Source organism: Octodon degus, unplaced genomic scaffold (assembly GCF_000260255.1).
Source record: "Octodon degus isolate 3935 unplaced genomic scaffold, OctDeg1.0 scaffold00005, whole genome shotgun sequence".
NCBI classification, from domain to species: domain Eukaryota; kingdom Metazoa; phylum Chordata; class Mammalia; order Rodentia; family Octodontidae; genus Octodon; species Octodon degus.
In genome coordinates this window covers 16,147,447-16,163,878 of record NW_004524581.1, presented here as the reverse complement: position 1 = coordinate 16,163,878, position 16,432 = coordinate 16,147,447, and the positions used below count along the sequence as shown (strand labels likewise).

Genomic DNA, 16,432 nt, shown 5'->3' with positions numbered 1-16,432 from the left:
GTTTATGAGGAGGAATAAAATGTGCCAACTGCCAAGCTTCTCATTTCATGATGCCAGTTGTCAAGCCAGCATTCATTTCATTACTTACTCACCTTTAGATAATCGGCTTATCTCATGCTAATAGTTTTCTCCATTTAAAGGAGAGAAAAGCCCAGGCGCTTTTCTTTGCCTAAATTTAGAGAAGCAAATAAATAAATAAAGAGAAGTCTGAAAAATCTGAAACCTTTGGAGCCAAATTCTCTTGTCCCTGTTTGCTATGTAAAGTATGGCTCGTTTCTTTGATCTTGAGTAATAATAATTCTGAGGAGTTACACTGTTTTCATATGCTTCAAAGCTGTGTCAAAGTTTTGCTGCTTAAGGGTACTTCTTTATTCTGTTGGCTCTTGGGTACCAAGATGACAGGTCTCCTGTACGAGGTGGAGGCTTTTTTAAGTCGTAGCCTTCAGCAAAACATCAAATTACCAAATCCAGGGTAACATACTTCTACACAAATGCCTTTCCTGTAGATATATTATACCATATATATTAAATACTTTAGTGTTACACGCTACATTTTATGTGCAATAGAAAGTGATGGTTTGAGGTAGCCTTGGGGGGACTCTTTTTTTTCCACAAGCAGAGAAAGCTAGTGTATACCGTATCAAGTATGGTTTTTACAGGACTTTCTGCCTGAAGGCCTTTGTAAATAAGTAATGATCAACAGATTGGCTGTGGGTTTTTGAAAAGCATGCCTATGTCAGTTTGCATGATGTGGGAGAATTTTCAAAGTGGATCTTGCTTTCATTGCCTGCTGGAGAGGGGCTGAGGGAGGCAGTCATCCCAGGCTGGAGCTGTCTGCTCCGTGGTACATCAGAATTGCTAAACGGAGGTCAGGCGCTCAGCCGAAACTTGCCAAGCCAGAGAACTGCGGCATCTCGGGTTGGTGCTTGTGTGTTGCTGCTGCTGCATCCACAGCGACAGCCACAGGGATGCTTGCCCACTGTGGTCTCCATGGCAGCTCAGATGTGATGGGTCAGCCTACCAGTGTCCTCCTTGACCAAGACTTTCTAAGGCCCAGTCATGTACTGCGTTGGATGGAGAAGAGCAGGACCAGGGCCTCTGCTGAGCCCTCTTCGCTTTCCTTTATTTCTAGTTTATGAATGAAGCAAAAACTCCAAGAGTTTTGTTTGCCTTTGACTATCTAGCACGGCAATAAAGTTTCAGGGGCTGTTTCTGGTAGATCCCTCTTGCTGACCAGCATGAAGCAGAAGGGGGCTCACCCAGTGCCTTGTGACTTTTCCAGTTCTCTTCACTTCTTCCAATATCCTCTTGCTACGCTGATTAGACTCCCAGGTCCTGTTCGTTATAACCTCAGCAAATCCATACAGGAAGCTAATGACATATTTGAGGTGGGTTTTCTATACAAGTTTGTAGCTCACTATTTGAACAGAATCAATCATTCCAAGTGTCGGCAGGTTTTAGTGGCCTATGGGCAGCGATAGGAACAGCTCCAAGAGAAACAGCTCCAAGAGAGAGGGTCCAGAATAGGCCAGGCTGGGTTTTAATTTACCACTGTGGCTTCGGCAGATAAAACGTGCTCTTGTGTGAGGGCTTCTTCCAAATCATCTGCCAGCAGGAAATGCTGTGGGGACTCTCCACTAATGGTCCCTGTCTCTCCTTTGTTCTGCTGTCGGGCTTACCATGGTGTTTTAGTGTCCCTTAATTCTCTGCACAGTCATTAGGTGAACAGCCTTGTTTTGTGTCTGGATCCTGAGGTAGTATGTTTTTCAGTCACCCTGACAGAAAACAACTGCCACAGCCAGACTGAGCTAAATGAGTGTGGACATTCCACACCAAGCACATGCGCATAGTGACCAATCACCTCAGTCTCTATACCCACCAATAACCAATAACATAAGAGCCACCACAGTCTTATGTCCCTTCTTCCATCTGCCTCTTACCTCCTTTCCATGTTGGTCACTTAACATGGCATGGTTTCAGGAGTTCCTTCTGGTTTTCTACCAAAAATCCCCCAAGCAACTATTATTTGGCTCTTTCTACTTAGTGGATTTGTATTTTGTAAGCATCATCATGACTTTCCTCAGTGGCATAGAACAGTTGGATGAGATAACCCATGTCTCCTGAGCAGTGGTGAATAAGAACTTTGTTTTAGTCAAGGATTCCTAATTTGGGGCCTCATAGACTACATTCAGTGAAAACTTCCTAAGGTTGAGGGTGTAGCTCAGAGTGGAGCATTGGCCCAACCTTTGCAAGGTATTGTGTTTAGTCAGTCTTTATAGGATAAAAGCTTCTCTGAAGGCCATTTTGCCTGCAATTAGAGCAGAGTCATAGATTGCTGAAATTCTCCTCAAGATCTCAAGATACAACCACATCCAACTCACCCCCCAGCCACCTTCAAGTCATTGTATCCACCAGAGCTTCCTGGATAACAAGGATTTCTCTCCAGCAGGTAGGTGACAAAGAGAACATGCCTGATCTTTCACACTGTTTCCTAAAATAGAACTGCAAAAGAGTGTGCCCCTTGGCTGCCTGTTCCTGTTCCTTTCCTCAGCTTAAGTCTCATCCAGCAATGTTTAGGGAAAGTCTGAGGTGTGCAAGGTATTGTGGAAGGTCTCTGCAGGATCTGAAGTTGGGGTGGGTGAGATCCCTGTCTTCAAATGATGAGGAGACTGATAAGAACATAAGGCAAAATCACATAGCCTTGACTTAGAGAACGTATGAATATGGGCTGGGAGAACAGAAAGAGCTAGCAGTATTTTGGTCTTTGAGGCTGTGCTTGGTTTGTGAAGGAGTCATTTAATCTAATCCCTATAGGAGAACAGTTCTGTGCTAATAATTGTACCTAGTCTGCCTCATAGTTTACCAGGTATCAGCCTTCATCATTCCAAGAGTATTATGCCTATGAATTCAGAGTCCTTACTGCAAGTCTATGAGACATTATTATTCTTCCTCCCATGTACAGATGAGGAAGTTGAGGCACGGATACTATATATAAAGTCCAACAAATCTACTGAAGTCTCATTTAATTAGGAAAATGGAAGAAATAAGGAAAGTGCTCAGACAACTGTATGTATTGTAGTGGAGCTAGAACAAAGGGTCTTCGGAGTGGCACCACTGGTGTTGGAAATATGAGAGTGTTCTGGGATTTAGTTATGGAGACATCTGCCTGTCTGAGGCTTTGAAGAGCCCTTGCAGATTTCCGAAGAAGCAAAGCCCAAAGTGGTTTGGCAGCACCACTGGTGGTGGTATAATGATGGGTTTGGAGTCTTCCAACAGTGCCTTGCTGAGGACCAGAAGTGCGGACGTGTGAGAGAGAGGGTCACTAGGCCTCAGTCTCTGCCAGTTGCTTTGGACACCAAACTGTGAAGGGTTTGCCGTGGCCAGGGCTCAGCTGGACAGTTTTCCCAGGAAGAATGCACATCATTCTTGACACCAGCCCTGAGACCTGGATTGATGTAAAGATGTGCAGACCATGCAGATTTATGTGGGATGCTGGAAGGTAGACAGGCCACACAAGGGACCGCTCTCAGCTGGGCTGGTGGGAGCAATTGACAACAGCCCAAGCAGAGAGGCTGAACACCTTGAGGAAAGCATCATGTCCTGAGATTCAGAAAATGTTGGACCTTAGATTTCCCAGTGGGAGGAGAAATGTGATTTGAGGAAAACAGATTATCCTCTTGGGCATTGATTGCTCATTAAGTGAGATAAACTCATCTGCTTGTTAGCTCTCATTCCCTCTATTTTGACTTATACCTTTCTTGGGGACTTTTTGCTAGGACTTACCACAGCAGAGCCTGCCAGTGTGACAGATTCTAATAATACAAACTGGCAAAATGGCCTGAGCCAACTCAGAGTTGGGGACAGAATGCCACCCTCACCATTCCTCCAAAAGGAGAAAGTCAGAGATAGTTTTACTAAGTGAATTCACCTTCTAATGCACAACTGAATAGCATATGACAGTGCCCCGTGGGACTGGAGAAGAAATAAATCATGGGTGTCGTGACACAGAGCCCTGGCTGGACACGACACAGGCCCCTGGATGAGTTCCTGCTTGGCAGTGAGTCATTATCCTGTCTTCTTCTTTCAAAAAATCTTACACAGTCTCCTGTCTGACTGAGCACCAGGTTGGCCTTCCCAGGCTGTGTCCCAAACATAAAGGTAGTGATTTCCTTCTTCCTCTGAAAAGAGTGGCTACCTAGCAAGAAATGATGTGTTAGACAGAAGCAGAAACAAAAGTGCAGTTAGACTCAGGGAGGCTGAAAGTAGCTCTAGTTTTGCCAAGATGGCTAAAGCCAGATCTGCAAGGTCTGTTAGGATGGCCTCAGGGATGCCCATCTGGTGTGAATTTAGAGGCCGGGTGTTGGTAACCCATGTCTCGGGGCAACGATGGTTACCAGGAGGACGGATGCAGTGTAGAAGGATGAGTTACAGCAGAAGCCCGCATGCAAAGGACAAGGTCCTTCCAAAATAGCCAGAAATGGGACTAACCTGGAAGCGAAAGTCACCCAGGAATGTGGTAAATGCGGTCGGAATGATTTATCGTGCCGCAGACCAAAATATTGATAGGTTCTGGCCCTGGTATAAATTGCTGACTTATTATGGTGGTCATCCGACATGGTTGAAGTCCTTAAAACAACAGCTTATCTTCCAGAGACCACCTCCTCGCTTCTGCTCCAACCTACCCAGGGTGCGACTTCCTTTCACCTTTCCCACCACCACAGGGAAGACCCCAGTCAGCTCCTCAGGTATTTCTAAGCATCCCCCTCAAGTTCCACCCCTAACCAAAGTCCATAGATGCCTCAGCTTTCTTTATCTCAGATCAGAGGATCTACCTGCCCCATCTGCCCTGATCCTCTCCGTGTCGTTGGAGTTAATAAAGGCTCCTTTTATCTTTCCTAACTCTTTACTACACTGCCAAAAAACCTATCAAATATAAGCTGTGCTGAGATGACCTGCAGCCAGCCTCCTCTGTCTGGTACAACTGAGAGGCACCTGTGTGGCCTGCCACCCCAAGCATTGCCCTCAAGGGTTTAGGGACTAGACGCAAGGTTGTTTTCTATGGAGTAGAAAAAGTGTTGGTCAGAATAGCACAGAGAACACTGCAAAGTGGTTACAAGTACTACACTATTGAAGAGCTAACATTTAATTTGCTCATTGGTGTTTGCTGTTTAGCTGATGGAAGTCAGGGTAGGCGAAAAAGTCACCAGTGTATATCCAGATGAGAAATCCCCATAAAGTATTGGCATAACCCCTGAAGTCCCAGGGTCACCTAGAAGCAGAAGGTCACCTAGAGCTTGGATGTGGCTTTGTCCTCACTCTCACCAGCCCTCTCTTTGCACAGCAGGACCAGGCCTAGGGTGAGGTTGCTGCCACACCGAGTTCTACACCTGAGGCATCTGACTTGCCTTATTCTGGTTCTGACTTTGCTGAATGGAAACATGGCCTTTTGATCCAGCTGGTGCTGATGTTTTCTAACTTTAGTGGGATTTACTCAAACCCTATAAAGGCTCCCAAGAGGCTGCAGTTTCAAAATTTGCATCTCTACCAAACTCCCAGGAGATATTGATCAGACTGGTCTGGGGCCAGCTCTGAGAATCACCTCTTCACAGAATCAGAGCCATAAGAGGAAGTCATGATGGGGGCCCATCTCAAGAATATTCAGTTTTTACATTGTGATGCTGAGTATTTGCTTCATTAAGAACATCTTTTTTTTTCTGTATTTTTTATTAATTTTATTGAGACACAAATAACAATGAGAGAGTTTCAAAACCGATTAATAGGACAGTTTCAATAATTAATACAATGCATATTGTTGTCTTGCTAGTGGTTATTCATAGAACAAGATGCAGACATGATATCCTATCTTGACCTTTGTAGGCATCACACAGGATTCTTCCTTGCTGATTAGATAAAGGAGCTGACTGAGGCAAGCTCCAGGCAACTTGTTTTAGTGAGAGAAGCATATTAGAGTCTTTCTTCCATTACTATGCCCTTTTTATTATGAATATTCCAAGTTCTAATGCAAATGAAAAATAGTGCAATGCTCAAAAGAAATTGTTTTTAGGTACCCAAGTGAATGGGCTCTCTCCGAAAAGGTATGGTGAAGCTGTTGACGGATTCAAGAGTGTTCAAAGTCTAGAGGTCCCTCTGCTGCTCTTTCTGTTAGTTGGTGTTTATTGAGCAAGCAGTGTGACTTCTACTAGGTTCTGGAAGTACATGGAAGAGAAAAATAAGAGGTCCTTGCCCTAAAGGAGCTAGCCATCTGATAGATGAGATTGAGTCTTATCTCTGAAGGAGCATCTTAGTTTCTTTACAGAGCTTTTCGGAAGGGAACCAGCTTCTATCTCGGTGGTTGTTGAAGATGATGGCTTCATGAGAAACATTGGAGCCATATGCTCAGATTTAAGAAAGGCCCTAATATCTCCATCATGCAACCTGATATAAAAGATGCTCCAAAAATCCAGGGCTTGCCACTTAGACAAAAGGCTCACAGAGAGACGAGAAGCTCACCTCTATTGTTATCAAACTTCCCACTGCCCAGAGAGACCCCTGCAGAGCCGGCCTCGTTCAGGGTGGAAGGCTTGCTGTGACAGAAAAGGCCTTCTTGTATGATGAGACGAGGTCTTGGAAAACCAAGCAGTGACAAAGATTCTATTCTTGGATTCTACCTGTCCTTCTTCATAACCTTGTCTGTTGGGTTACTTGTACTATAGTGTAGATCCCTGAGGTCCAGCACCACCAGTGCTGCACAGCAGACTGGGGTTTGCTGTTTTTGCCCACAAGGAGAGCTGCACTCTGCAAAGTACAGTGCTGGCTTCCTTAGAGCAGGTTTGCTACAAGAGGGATCTGTGGTTTTGCTTCAGGCTGTTGTCTTCAAGGCAAGCTTTTTGTGTTTCTGCTGTGCCAGGGCATTTAGTTCACTTCCCGAGATTAATTGATGGCAAGTGGCATTTCTTGCTCTGCAAACCCTCAAAACAAGTATCTTTTATTCTTTACTGGAATTCAGGCGTGCATAATTTCTAGCTGTGCATGGTGGAGGTATGAGCTGAAATGCAAGGAGCATCAATATGAAAAATTTAACTCCTCAGGGCTTCTGTGTTGTTATAAAAGGTGGGTATTCCTGTACCAAGTCTCCGGATACTCGGGACATGACAAAAACTCATTCAGTTTAAACTGAAACCTCTCCTTAGCACATTGTCTTGGTGAGGAAGGCTCATTGCCTGATTTTCTCCTGGCTATTTGCATGAACCATATATTTCAAAAATGTACATGAGGCTGGTGTCCTTCTCTCTACAGTTTGGGGCTTGGGCAGTACAGTGGATGAGGAGTAACACAGAGCACTTCCTGCAAGTCTGTCCAGAGTAAGAGAAGCCCAGCGTCAGTGGCTTCCGGGCAAGCTGCCCTATTCCCTCCAAGTCCTGCCTCTCCTCTCTCTTGCTGTGCATCTAAGCCTTATTTTTTTGGTTTGTGTCAGAAATCGAATTCAGGAGCTTGCAGCCTGTCAGGCAGGCTGAGCTATCTACCCAGCCCTCACCTGAGCCTCTGTGACCAGTGCAGGCTTTCCCGGCCATACCCACGACTTGATAATAACACGGATTGCTTGTAATGGTATTGGGATGAGCAAGTCGCTAAACACATGAAAAAGTTTTAGTGCCACAACACATGCAAGGGTTCGCCTCATGTAACTGCTCAGCGTGGTAGCAGCAGATGCATAAGCACAAGTCAGAGCAGTAACTCTCTGTCCTTATTATTGAACTTTATTTTGCCTGCCTCCTTTCATGATAAGCAGAGCTAGGAATATAGGATGGATCCTAAGCCAAGTGTAAAGAGTAAGCGTAATAGTATTTTAGTACTTAAGGTTCATTGAAGATACGCTCTGTACAATGCTATGCAACATGCATGATACGTGTTTACCCAATTGGATCCATTAAATAATGATCTTGATTAATGATTCTACTTTACAGATGAATAAATGGAGGCAAGACACAACTTAGCAAACAGTAGATAAACAAAAACTTGAGGACAAGCATTTTGGCTGTAGAGCCAGTGCTTTTAGCCATTGTGCTAGGTTGTCACTAAGGAAATAGATGGTTTCCTCCCTCAATAGTATTGACTCTCAAGTGGGTCAGCCCTCTTTGTTCTGGTTGGATTATCATTGGTACCAATGTTCAAATGCAAGGATAAGTTAAGACTAGATAAAAGGTACCACCAGGGTGGAGTGAGTATAATTATGTTTGAATTCTAGGGTTTGGGGATAAGGGAGGCAGAGACCCAGGTCCAATCTCTTTAAGGATGCTCTATACCTTGGATATCTTCTACACATTCCTAAAGTAATGCTAATAGGTTTTTTCTGCCCTTACATGAACAGGCAAGACCTGAGATTCAAGAAGGACAGCCAGGGCCATTGGCAGAGGGCCATCTGGTGCATGGTACCTGCTTTTCTGCAAGGTGAATTGTTGTTTATCAGCTAGGAGTGCCCCTCCCAAGTACGCGACAGCCAAGGTCTTGAGAAACAGGAATATCACTTATTAGTCAAGATTGGTGCCTTAGCAGGTTTGATTCCTTCTGAAGTTCATGAAGGTAGGATCTATTCCAGGTCTTTTCCCTTGACATTTAGATCTCTGTCTTCTCCCTGTGTCTTTACCTGGTTATACCACCATACCTATCTGTGCCCAAATTTCTTCTTTTTATAAGAATACTGTTCATATTGGGTTAGATGACGCCCTCCTACTGAACTCATTTTAACTTAATTACTTTTAAAAGACCATCCATGATAGTATGGTCACATTCTTGTGGTAAGGAGGAGTAACAGACCTCAACATACAAGTGTTGGTGAAGGGGCACAACACAGTTTGCAACAGTGGTACAGCGGCCATAACTCTCCTCTTAGAATTTCAATTACTCTAAAGTAAGGCATGTCCGTTGGCTAGGTCAGAAGTGACGATCAAGCACTGAATTCACTGCAGGGCATTTTAGGGGAGCTAGGAATTATTCTGTGGGCAGAGTAAATACAACATGAAAGGCAATATCCAGCGCTGGTCCTCAGTTTGCTACAAAGAACTGTCTGGGAGCCCCTGGAAGTGGCTTTCCCTGTCTTAACTAAAGATGGTGGGATGCCTTATTCAGAGGCTTGTTTCAATCCTCATTCCCACCTCTCTCGAACTACCCGATTCCTCCAGGCCTCCGCAGAGAATAGAAACATTGGTTGGCCTTCCCCATGGCAAATGGGTGGCCTTTCTTCTAGTAATGAAGTCTCCAGGATTTTTGCAAAAAGAGGCAGAAGTCCTTGAAGACAACTGATTCATCACTCTCCACATAGCAAGAGATCTATCTGTGGTATAAGCTAATCTAAGGCACCTAAAAGGACTACAGAGACAGACATGGTGAAGACATTCATCCTGCCTGACTCATCATAATCACAGATTCTCAACTGGCTAGAATGATTCACTTTTTTTGTGAACTCAGGCTCTTATGCTTGCCAGGCAAGCGCTTATTCTACTGAGCCATCTCCCTGACCCCATTACTCACATTTTAAGCTCCCCCTCAGACAGAGAAATCCAGTGCATGGAGAATACTGCCAACCTCTAACCGAAGTACAAAGCAACAGTCCTCAATTTCTTTGCCCATCTTGGCTGCAACAACCTTTCTTCACCTGTTTAGTGCCTTTGGCCCTTTTCTTCCCAACAGTGCCCAATATTTCCAAAACCCTAGCTGCTTCTCTCCTCAATGAGACCTTTCAGACTCGCCTAACATTTGTAATTAACGTCCCCATCACTAGCTCTTCAAAATGCCTTAAATAATAGGAAAACCATTGCGTGGGTAAGCAATTCATTTTATTTTTGAAAGACTTCTAATTTTTATAACAGTCTTTCTTTTTAGAAATGCAGTCTCAGCACCATCTACCTCACGTATCTTTCCTAGTTCGCTCTCAATCAGTGATGACTAACCAGAGGAACTCACTCTCCATTTTTCTATCTAACTGCCATTGCTCCCCTGAATTCCTCTCACATATGTGGCCTGGGTCTCCTTTACTTTGGGTTAAGCAATGTCAATACCATAGCAACATCTCTGACCATGGGTTGGGGTAATATATAAGGGTCTCAGTTCTCTGAGGAAGTCCTAATAGCTTCCAGGGAACCACTTGAAATATGCAGAGATTCCTCATCTTTCATGGCTCAGATCAAATGCTACCTTCTTTGGGAAGGCTTTCTTGTTGCTACCCAAGTACAAGGCAAGCAGCAGCTCCTTTTGTCATGCCCTGTGTACATCCTGCCATCGTACACCTTATGCACATCCCTTTGAGCATTGTTCTGCTGTCACACCTACCACAGTTCATCATAACCTTTGATTTGTTTTCTTTGTGAACTTCTTTGACTAGAGACCCTATCTTAGTTATTACTGTATCCTCCATTCCTGGTTCAGGATAGCAATTTCACATTTACTTATTGCTTTGCTGATTAAAGAAACCAACATTATAATTTCAGTTACCCTGAAAGTTCTAGGAAGGAAATATCTTTGTTCAGGGAGATTTTGCTATTCCTCTGCTCAGATCCTTCAGGGAATATCCCGGATGATGCATATTAAAATTATCTGGCTCAGGCTGAGAAAAGGAGGGCAGAGTGTAGTGTGGAGTACCTCTGAGATTTCCTGGAAGTTTCTGGCTATTCTAGCATGAATCAAGCCTTGTCGCCCTAGTGTCAAATTATACCTGGTTTCCCTTGACTGTCACCCCACTCAATGAAACTTGACATTAACTGTCTTTTTTCTTCTCAGTAATGGGCAAAATAATGACAAGGCTTTCTTCTTTACTTTTCTAAGATGAAAAGTACAGACCACAGTTAACTAAGGAATGCTTTCTACCTAGAAGGAACCAAAAATACCAATCCAAAACTCAACTCCTCTCTCTCATGGCTTCTAAAAGTTTTTGCTAGCTTGCTGTATCATCTGTGCTTGCCGGTATTATATGAACATGGTCCTGTGTACCTTTTAAGCCCTGAAAACAGCTGGAGTTAGCTCTCAGACCTTCCTGGGGGGATTCTCATACTCTAAGCAATAAACAAAAGAGAAGTTTGAGCATAGCTCTTTATCTTTAGGGCAGTTTAGCAAGGTCATCTTACAACCAAAATAGATTCAAAGGCTAGAAAGAGTACATTTTCTCAAATCTCTGTGGTTGCCTTGTCTACCTATCTATCCCAGACACTGGCTATCTATGAAACTATTCAAAATTGTTCAAGGGTAAAAAAGAAAAGCCCTGAAAATTTGCTTTACCCTGCAGCTGTCTTTTTATTTTATTATTTTTGACTCAGTCCAGTAATTATAAGGTGGCCTGGTGGTTTAAAAAACCTCAAGACTTTCCAACAGCCCAGCCAATGAAATACTACTATAAGTTGGAATTTTTTACTCTTAAGATTGGATATATCAGTTCCTATAATAATTTAGTATGCTTCCTTCAAGATACCACTCACTGTAGGACTGCTTCATGGGATACCCATCATTTAGTAGAGCAGAAAAACAAATTCTCAGAAATAAATAAATTCATGGAAAGAGTTTTCCCATCTTCTGTAAGATGGGGAACATATTAGGAAGGTCATGATAGTGCTCTGAAAGATAACTTTGAGGTCTTTAGACCAAGTAAGAAAAATTACTAGCCCATTCTCTGTATTGTAGACATCTAAAGGAAAAGTATTAGAGAAATTTCAAAAGGAGAAAAACTTAAAACTAAATAAAGGCTATTCTTTAATACTTGAAACAGATAATTTTCAAGATTAAACTCACTTTACGGTACCCCTTTGAAACCTGCACCTATTTCTAAAGTCTATCTTAGGCTGACAGTATGTTGCAATGATGATAACGTCATTGCAAGCATAATTAAATATGTCTGGGACAATGACTTAATTATGTGCGGTCAGTGTTATGGGAGCCACCTGTGCCTTCCCTCCTAACTGAGTTATCATGTCTCTATCAGAGACAGAATCATGGGCAATGAATGTGAGGATGATGCAAGGGCTTTTTTATTATGCTATGAACACCAAGATCTTAAACCTGCCTGGTTGCATTGTAATATCTAAGGGTCATTGATGAGGCTCTGCCAACCAACTGGAGGGGAGGCCACTTTAGAATGTTCTTCCTTTCTACATACAGACCAGCCAAGGGAGGATGAATGTAGGACAGAGAATTCAAGGCTGGGCTATTAAGATGCATCTTGAGGCGCTCGTCCAAGGGATGCTGACTTGGGAAGTGAAGGTGGGGGGGGTGTCACTGGATGGTTAGTGCAAATACAGTTGTCAAGGCGAGGAGCAAGGGTGTTGTTTAGTATTGAAATCATGTATTCCAGATGTGGGCATTCAGTAGTCAGCCTGCTCTGAAGTGACATGCTGCTGAATCTTTAAAGGGCTTCAGCCAGGGAGAGCAAAATCTGATTGGGCAAATTGCTAAAATATTTAAAGTGCAGCCTGTTAAAGCTTTTACTGTGAAGAACATCACGTCAGAAGTTGTAGTCAGAAAGAGCGAGTAATTGGCTTTCCATCCTCATGCCAGTCAGTCAGCATGAGTCTCTGTTCCTATTCCTCCTCTTCATTGCTGATGCTAATAGCAGCCCTTTGGGGTGTGAGGGCATGTGTGCGTGCGTGTGTGTGTGTGTGTGTGTGTGTGTGTGTGTGTGTAGGGGAAATTGGATAGCTGGTAAAATGAGAGATTGTGGAGATGGATGGCCATGAAAAAGAGACCATGAATTCATAAAATAGGATGCAACCCATTAGGCAAAGAGGGGAAGGCAAAGGGGAGAATCACTGTCTGATAAAACCACTTGGCACCTTCCAATGAATGGTGCTGGTTTGGGTCAGTTGTCTTTCAAGGGATGGGTCTAACAGCAAGAGCATGGCCACCAGTGCAGTGGCTTCCTCTGCCTCCCTGAAGTCCTCTGAGGTGTAGCTCAGGAGGCACTTGCTATTTCTAATTTATTCTGTTCTCTGCTCAGGTTGTCTTGTCCTTGTCTCCCCAGGCACGACCCCTTATTGATTCCTGGGAATGACCAGATTGACAACATGGACTCCAATGTGAAGAAGTATGACTCCACCGGGATGTTTCACTGGTGTGCTCCCAAGGAGATCGAGAAAGTCATCCTGGTGCGTGAGTGATCCTGGAGCTGCCATTTCTACATTTCTTCCCAGCCCTCCATTTCTTTGGGAATGAAGGCTTCCTAATTGGAGGGTGGGATGACACAGTTCCTGGTCTTTAATCATTGCTGATGAGAGAAATTCCTAACAGAGACTCAGGCAGCAAGAGCTGTAATCAGCACCTGAGCTGAAAGCAAAATTTTCAATCTCTGAATATTTATGGGCTCATTAGTCTAGTGGTGATCTTGTGCTGTGGGTGTGAGGCATCACGGGAGGTAGGATGTGACTTATTTCTGTCCATCCACATCTAGGATCAGAGCTAGCTCGGGCCATTTACAAGCTGCATGGCCATGGACAGGTCGAATTATTCTCTGCATTCAGTTCTTTCATCCATAAAAGGAAGAGAATGACTCCAACATAGCATACATGGTTGTAGTGAAGATTAAAGTCAAACGTAGGCCTCCATAAAACGACCTGTTGCTGTATCTTGTATTCTTCTTGAATGACACAAAGAAATCTGGATGTTGCTTTATTATTCTTTGCAAGCATGTTTTGTATCTTTATAAATCGTACCCTTGTATATCTGTGGTCCTTCCTAGTGCATGTTGTAGACAGGCACGTGTGTTACTGAGGAAGACAACGCAGAGCCACTGTCCCCCTGGGCAGGCTGGAGCTCAGAACCTTATTTCATGGATGGCTTTCCAATGTCTCCATAGCAGCAGTGGGCTTCTTCTGTTCTATCCCCGATTGTCAGCATGGATAGCAATCCACTCTACTCTCTGCATTGGTCCTATTAACAGCTTTAGCTTTTATGCCTACATCGACTTTTCTTAGAGCTTATTTTCATGTTAATCCATGAAAAATGGATTAATAATCAGGAAGGTCAGGCCGGAAGGTTCTTTCTCCCTTACGCCTCTAATCCTCAGATTTCTGTGTACCGGCTCCTGTGTCAGCCAGGAAACGCCTATCATTTCTGCAGGCAGGGACACCCTTCCTTAACAAGGACCATCCCTGGTCCTCAGAACAGCTTCCTACTCTAATCCCCTAGACTTTTCCCTGTGTTTTGTCTACTAGATGTTTTATCAATTGAATTATAAACAAGCGTTGTGAGCGGAATGCAACCTCACAGTGGAGGCTTAGAGGTGTAGCAGTGTGGGCAAAAGCACAGGAAGTTACAATTCTCAGCCAGGGCCACTTTGTAACTCACCACGAGAGAAAGTGGTTTTGGCTACAAAGCTGCTCTTACACACTTACCTTCTGTTAGTAAGCACACTTACTTTTACCTTGCTGGTCTTAGTTCAGCCTGGTGTTTCCCACCCGTGGTAGGTCATATACTAGTTGTTTGACCTGAAATCCAGGGTTTTAGTAACTTGCCTAGATTTTCCTGGGCAGGGTCTGCTGATTGATATCTGATCCACATCCCCTACTAGAAGGACTTTAGGGAGAACTCCCATTATGCACGATACAAGGAACATTCTAAGTTAATACTGAAGCAGATGTGAATGATAGGAAAGGTTCGCTAGGTGGTCATACACTGGGGCACTGGTTACCCACTGCATGTAGGGAATGGATGATACCATAAGAGATTGTCCCAGTTTTTCAGGAAATGATCACCTAAAAAATAGTATCATTTAGAAAAAAAACCAGTTATAGCAGACTTAATTTTCTTTTGCAGAGACAAAACACCTGGCACTCAAAGTTAACATAGGAAGGGCTTATTTTAAGTCACAGTTGGTAGAGGCTTCCTTGTATTGCTGGCTGTTTCCAAAGCAGGTGGCATGGCAGAGGAACATCACAGAGGAGAATCAACAGTCCATGGCATAGAAGACAGGAGGCAGCTTTGGCAGCAGCAACTACAGCAGCAATTGCTCGCCTCTCTCCCTTTCATCCCTTCTAGGCTACCTACCTTCTTGGTGGTGCAGCACACCTGCACCCAGGTTGGGCCTTCCCCAGATCCATGCTAAACCAGCCAATAGACTATAATTTTCTACCATCACACCCTTAATCCTAGCACCACACACCCTTGATACAGCCACAGGTAGGAAATATCCACCACTCCTGTTCTGGTGGTATAATACATAAAGCGGACATCTCGGGGAAGCAAAAAGAGGGCCTACAGGTAGGCAAATAAGTGCATAGTAATATTTCAGATATAAGCAAGCTACTTTGGAGGCAGTAAAGCAGTATTTTAGGCTAGAAGTGGCCTGGGAGGTACCATTTAGACAGCGTGATATGAGGAACACTCTCTAAATTAACACTGGAGTGGACATGAATGACAGGAAGGGTTCGCTGTGTGCTGAGGCTGTGCTTACCCACTGGGTGTAGGATCCTAATGGTTTTAGGGCTTAGAACACATAAGAGATGGTCTTAGTTTTGCAGGAAATGATTATCTAATTGGAGGGAAGATATAAAATGTAACTGTGGAATAGTCTATTTAGAGCTAAGTAATGTGAGTCATAAAATGCTGTTCAGATATGGGGAGCAGCAGCAGCATGTGTTTAAGAAGCCAGAGACATCCACCTTGTGCAAACTGGTTATGCTTGGAAAGGGTTTGAGACTGTGAATCGTGTGCTCATGTCAGCAGTGCATATACTAGGCAGGCTGTGAAGGCTGAGGTTGGGTTGAGTCTTGAAGGATGATGCACAGCAAGCACAAGGCACACAGAAAAGCACATGAGTCATTTCTTGGGTAGGTCTTAAGCCGGCCGGAAGCAGACCTTTCAGAGCCAATGTGCAGAGATATGTACATTTACTGAGTTTCCCAAGTGAGGTTGCTGTGGTATGTTGGAGAACAGCATCTATTCCTGGGCCACTCTCCTAATGGATGCCTATGTCACCTATGCATGATTGGACCCCGTTTGCGTTTGCCTGGCTTGTGGAGGGAGCTAGACTCCCAGGGGGCCTGTCCAATTAAAAGTAATTTGGAGCCCCATCACTGCATGCCAAAGACTGGTTGACTCTGCTAGTAGTGCACAGGCGCTTAGACTTCTATGTAGCCTGGAAAACTAATTCCAAGTCTTCTCCATGAAGCAGTGATAGATGATGTGAGCTCCCTTGAGGGTCCACCTTACTCTTAGTATGACGTTTCTTATAGGCTGGGTCTCAGGTTTCCCAGTACTGCTGCAGAAGGGAAGCAAAATGGTGACAGCCCCTGCTCTATTCTAACGATCTAGGAATGAGAGCTAGCTTCCTCCTCTCCTTGGGGGTTTCTATAATAACCCTGACATTGTTGTGAATTGCAATATTGGCATTTAAACAATCAATACACTGGTCAATGCTAGGGATTACATGAAGCAGAGTTTGATATGTGTCGTGGAC

The 16,432-nt window shown here is 44.0% G+C and overlaps 1 protein-coding gene across 7 annotated transcripts in view; it reads left to right on the top strand.

The window, feature by feature from the left end:
* The window catches only part of Kcnma1 (potassium calcium-activated channel subfamily M alpha 1), a 756,236-nt gene that overhangs the window by 662,910 nt on the left and 76,894 nt on the right, over window positions 1-16,432 (top strand). For all 7 annotated transcript variants that reach the window (XM_004624076.2, XM_004624075.2, XM_004624064.2 and 4 more), the window contains one exon: window positions 13,001-13,124. In XM_004624076.2, coding sequence (XP_004624133.1) covers window positions 13,001-13,124 — 124 coding nt within the window. The remainder of the gene's footprint in view (window positions 1-13,000; window positions 13,125-16,432) is intronic.